This window comes from Terrapene carolina, unplaced genomic scaffold, assembly GCF_002925995.2.
Source record: "Terrapene carolina triunguis isolate 2854851 unplaced genomic scaffold, T_m_triunguis-2.0 Scaffold517, whole genome shotgun sequence".
NCBI lineage: Eukaryota > Metazoa > Chordata > Testudines > Emydidae > Terrapene > Terrapene triunguis.
Window position 1 is genome coordinate 5,192,465 of NW_020664868.1, and position 5,117 is coordinate 5,197,581.

General features: G+C 64.1%; 1 protein-coding gene across 1 annotated transcript in view; it reads right to left on the minus strand.

Moving 5' to 3' along the window:
- The window catches only part of PPP1R13L (protein phosphatase 1 regulatory subunit 13 like), a 26,201-nt gene that overhangs the window by 9,809 nt on the left and 11,275 nt on the right, over positions 1–5,117 (minus strand). The window contains exon 2 of the mRNA XM_026658867.2: positions 76–181. Coding sequence (XP_026514652.1) covers positions 76–130 — 55 coding nt within the window. The 5' untranslated portion in view covers positions 131–181. The remainder of the gene's footprint in view (positions 1–75; positions 182–5,117) is intronic.

The following is a 5,117-nucleotide window of genomic DNA, read 5'->3' on the forward strand; positions in this document are numbered from 1 at the left end:
CCCCCCCCCCCCAAGACCACTGCGCACAAAGCACAGGGCATCCCCCGCCTCCGCCCCCCATCTCTTTACCCTTACACTGGAAGCTGAGGTCCAGCAGGTCCGGGGCACCATGCATCTTCTCACTGGCCATGGTGCAGGGGGCTCCGAGGCCACTGGCCACCAGCTGCAGTGTCGCAGGGATCTGGGGACGAGAAGCACTGCCATTGGGACCCAGAGCCGCCTTCTCAGCCAGGGCCTCCCCCTTGCCCTGCCCAAGTGCCAATGGGCTGAGTAGGCACCCGGTGCTCAGTATCGCTCCCCTGCCTTCTGAAGCAGCCCTGGGAGCCAGGGGCGTGGCTGGCTCCTGCCCGGCCCTGGGAATGCAGGCGGAGTGGCTGACTCAGGGCTCTTGGGCAATGGAAGCAGCAGCAGAGACACCTGGCCAGGCCACATGCGCCGCCAGTCCCAGCCCTCGCGAGCCAGATTGCCACAGCTGGCATCAAGCACCAAATGGGACAGGCCCGGGGACGCCCGGGCACCGGGACCCAGCACTGCCACCGACGCGGGGGCTAGGGACACAGCGAGCACCCAGCCCACCTGGCACCACCCCCACCAGGTCGGTGATACTCCAGCCCCTGGCACTTCTGCTCCACTCTGAGTGGCTGCTGCCCCCGCCCCCCCAGCAGCCCCGCCGGGACCTGCCCTCCCCTCTCTCATCACCCAGAACCCCCCAGGGACCTGCCCATTCCATTCCCCTAGGGGACCCAGCCCTCACCCTGTTACCCAGAATCCCTTGGGGACTGGACTTGTCCCCCACCCTGTTACCCAGAATCCCTCGGGACCCTGCAGCCCATTCCTGGCCACATGCTGTAACTGGCTTAAATCGCTTTCAATAATAATAATCAAAACAATTAATCCATTGTGAGGCTCTGCACCGGGCATCCTACCCGAGAGCAATCACCGTCAGCGCTACCTGCCGTGGGCACCTCTGCCCCGAGCGAGGCACCCCCCGGACACGTCACGCCTGCGCCAGCGTGTGGCACCAAAATGGAAGTTATCGTGGTGAGAGGCTCCAGTGTACACAGGGTGAGCCAGGCCAAAGCCCAGCTCGCTGTGCCTGAACCAGTCCTCACACCGGGCTAAGGGCCACCACGGCCCGGCCTGGCACAGCACACCCTCCCCCCAGTACCAGCAGTGCCACAGCTCCACAGGAGGGGCTGGCCTCAGCACCCCGAGACCACCACGAGGCAGAGCAGAGCCCCCAGAACCGTCTCCTGAGAGCAAGGAACAAGTGGCATTAGGATACACGTGGGCCCCCGGAGACAAAGGCACACACATGGGCCACCGGAGGCACAGGCAGGGGGGCGTAGACGACCGCATGGACAGGTACAGACAGGTGACATGGACACACGTACGCTAATCCCACGGGACTCTTACATCCAGCCATGGGTCCAGAAAGACTGGGGTGGCTCAACCCAGAGCTGAGACTTGTGCCTCTATCTGGGCCCAGCCAGAACCTGGCCTGTCCTCCTCAGCCACAGGGACCCAGAGCCTGGCTGCTCCTGGGGGCTGGTTCACGTTGGGCCCCTTGCTGGAAGGATTTTGAGCTGCAGCCTCAGACGCACTGAACCAAGGCTCTGCACTGTCTCCAGTTACCAGCCACAGGCAGAAGCCGCGCCTGGGGCAAGTCAAGGGGGCAGGGGACGGCACCAGCAAATGAGCTGGGGGACACGCAGCGAGGGGTTCAGAGCTGTGGGGCAGGGGGTCGAGCTAGTTCCCAGGGCTTAGGCTGTGCTGCCTGGATTTGGGGCTTTCCGGGAGCTGTTACTGTGGGGTCCAGGCCGGATCGCACCGTCTGCAGCCCCAGAGCTGGGGCCATGGCCCAACCCCACGCACAGACCCTATGCTCTGAGCTGTTCTGCCCCTTCCCCATCATGCCCCTGCAGCCCCCACCCAAATTTCAGGCCAGCTGGGACGCTGCATGTGAGCTCCTCCTGGAGCCAGGCAGGGCAGGTGGGCGGAGACTGCTGGTGCCCACAGCGCAGGAGACACCATCTCCCGGGCACAACAGACCCCTGCCAGGCCAGGAAGGTGCCTGGGGACAATCACTGCAGGGGAAAGGGCAGGGAGGTGGCGGCTCCGGGGGCCCAAGGCCCCCGACTGCAGCAGGGCGAGGAGGCTGGCTAGGGGGCCACGTTGTGAGCATGGAGCACAGTACTCCCCCCTCCCCGGTACCACATCCTGAGCCACGGAGAGCTCACGGGAGCGGGGGGAGCAGGGCTAAGGCATCGAGAGAGTGAGGCGCAATTGGGGCAGGGATTAAACCTACCAGTGGAACAGGGGAGCTGGCCCCAGGGAGTGCGCGGAGCCCACAGGGGGGGCAGGACTGGGAGGGACAGGCTGGTGGCTCAGGGGATCGAATTCAATTCTCAGCTGTGGACGCCCTTCATCGCCAGCCCTACCCCGAGCCGCAGCTACCCCTGAGCTACAGCCGATCGCGGGGCCTAGCTAGGCTGGCACCGAGGGCCAGGGAAGGAAGAGCAGGGAGGCCACAGGGGGAGGACGTGGCCAGCTACGGCTGCGGTGGAACGCACGGGCCCTGGGAGGAACCAGTAGGCCATGGAGGAAAGGAATGGGAGGGGCTTTGCCATGGGGTCTGGGAAGGAGCAGAGTGAGTTAGGGTGGGATCACTATGAGACCCCTGCTCCCAGGGGAAAGGAGGGGCCTGGGGCAGAGGTGCCAACTCCACCCGCGGCCCCACTGATCAGCTCCTCCCCTTCCTCCCAGCACCTCCTACCCACCAGTGATCAGCTGTTCAGTGGGGGGCTGGAGGCGATGGGAGTGAGGGGGCGGAGTGAGGGTGGGAAATGGCAGGGGTGGGAAGAGGCGGGGCAGGGCCTTGGGAGAAGGGGGTGCAGTGAGGGCAGGGCCTGGGGTGGAGTCCCCCCTGGGAAATGAGAAAGTCGGCACCTCTGGCCTGGGGCACAGAGCCAACCAGCTTGTGTCTTCCCCGCCACAAGGGTGGGGGCGGGCTCAGCTCTCACTGTAAAACCCTCAGGGAGACAAGGCTCGGGAGGGTTAACCCAAGGTAGCCAAGTGAGGCCAGCACTAGCCCCTGCCTGGGTATCCTCAGGGCATTGCTGCACAGCCTTGGAAAGCCCTCACGGAGCCAGCAGGAGAGCAAGTGTGGGTTGGAAACGCGCGGCTTTATGGGGGGTGAGGGCACAGCCCGAGGGGGGTTTAAAGCCAGGTGAGTTAAACTTGCCCCCCTTTAAGCTCTGCCCTGCACTCAGCGCCTGTCGCCGGAGCTGTGCGCGGTCATACACAACCACCCCTCAGGCAGGTGCAGCGATACGGAGATCGGCCTGCTACCCGTGTGGGAGTAACTAACGCGCTGCAAACCCCCACGCTACCCCGGCAGAACTGCCTCCACACTGCAGGGACACTCAGAGCTATGCACAGGTGAGGCCCTGAAGCCAACGGCCAGGCTCTGGGCCGCATGCTGCTACAACGTGCAAGCTCAGACGTTTCCCCGTGTGGCCACGGCTGGCTCTGGAGACCCAGGGAGGGAGCAAAGACTGAGGCTGTGTCTACACTGGCACTATTGTCGGTCAGGGGTGTGAAAAAAACACCCCCACATCCTGGGCCGCTGTAAGGTCTGTAGTGTAGTGCGGAGATAAGCCAGCATGGGAGCAGCCTTCAAGTACAGACAGGACCCTGATCCTGGCCCCACCCTGGTGAATCCAGGACCGGGGCTCGCGGGGAGGGAGAGTGGATTCCCCAGGCAAGAATCGAAGGAGTGCGGAGCCGCTCTGTCTGCTTTTCAGGACAGAACCTGGCGGGGCCCAGAAACAAGGCTGCCTGGGCCTGTCACCTTCCTGGCAGGAGCACAGGCTGGAGAGGGAACTGCTTCCCGGGTGGGCTGGGAGTCAGAGCCTCGCTCACGTCACGTCGGCCCGAGCCTCAAGCGCGCTAACGCCACTGCAGACCACGCTAACCAAGGCCAGAGAAACAGGCCAGGGGATGGGCCCAGAGCAACCCAGCTAGCCCTCCCGCAGGAGTATCTGCAGCCCAGGAACCGCCAGGCTGGCCAGGAGGGCTGGGGCCTGGCCCTGGGCTTAGTGAGAATCCACAAAGCCTGGCAGGGTGTGAGCCCTGTGGAGGGAGGGGAAGGCGAACACCGTAGGGACAGGCCGGGGGCTCTGCCACTCCCTGGCGGGGGATGGATTCGGCCAGGAATCACCCCAAGGGGGAAGGCTGGGGGCCCCATCAGCAGGGATGTATAGACGCAGATTTGACAAAGGCCCAGGGACAGCCTGGCCCTCTATGGTCATCCCAGACAGGGCCTTTCTAGCTTCCGCCCCATCGTCCCCTCATCCTCCTGCTCTGGAGTTAGGCCCCCCTGCGCTCTGCCATGCTGGTACCCGTGCAGCTCTGCTCTCAGGCTATGCAGCCCCCTCCCCCTCTGGACTGAGCTCCCAGCTGGGGCCGCCCCCCCCGCGGAGTTACGCCAGCAGTGGAGTGCCTCTGTGGCCCGAGCTGAGCTCCGTCCCCGCACCCACTGTCCTGGGAGGGCTCTGCCCTGGAGAAATGACTCCCGCGCTCTCTGACCAGGAGCTCAGGCCACTGACTGCAGCTCCAGAGTGCTGCCGGCTCATGGCCTTGCTGGGACGCTGCCCCAGCATCCGCCAGCAGGGTGACCCCCAAGAATGCCCCTGGGAGAGCAGCGTTAGGGTCACCGCAGGCAGGGCCTCCCAACATCGCGGGCGAGGCCATGGACTGCTCCCCGCGCTGCCACCTGGGCAGCACTGGGCTCGGCTGCTACCCAGTGTTGACGTGCTGCCTTGGTGGGTACGCACAATGCACATGCAGACACAACAGGCAGGTGCACACACACCATAGGTACATGCAGCGGTACCTACACCGGATACACACAGTGCATGCAGACACACAGAGCAGAGGAACATACACCCTACATACACACACACAGCGCATACAGACACACAGAGGCATGTACACCCTACACACGCACGCAACGCATACAGACACACAGAGGTATGTACACCCTATACACACACACTGCATACAGACACAGAGGAATGTACACCCTACATACACACACACTGCATACAGACACA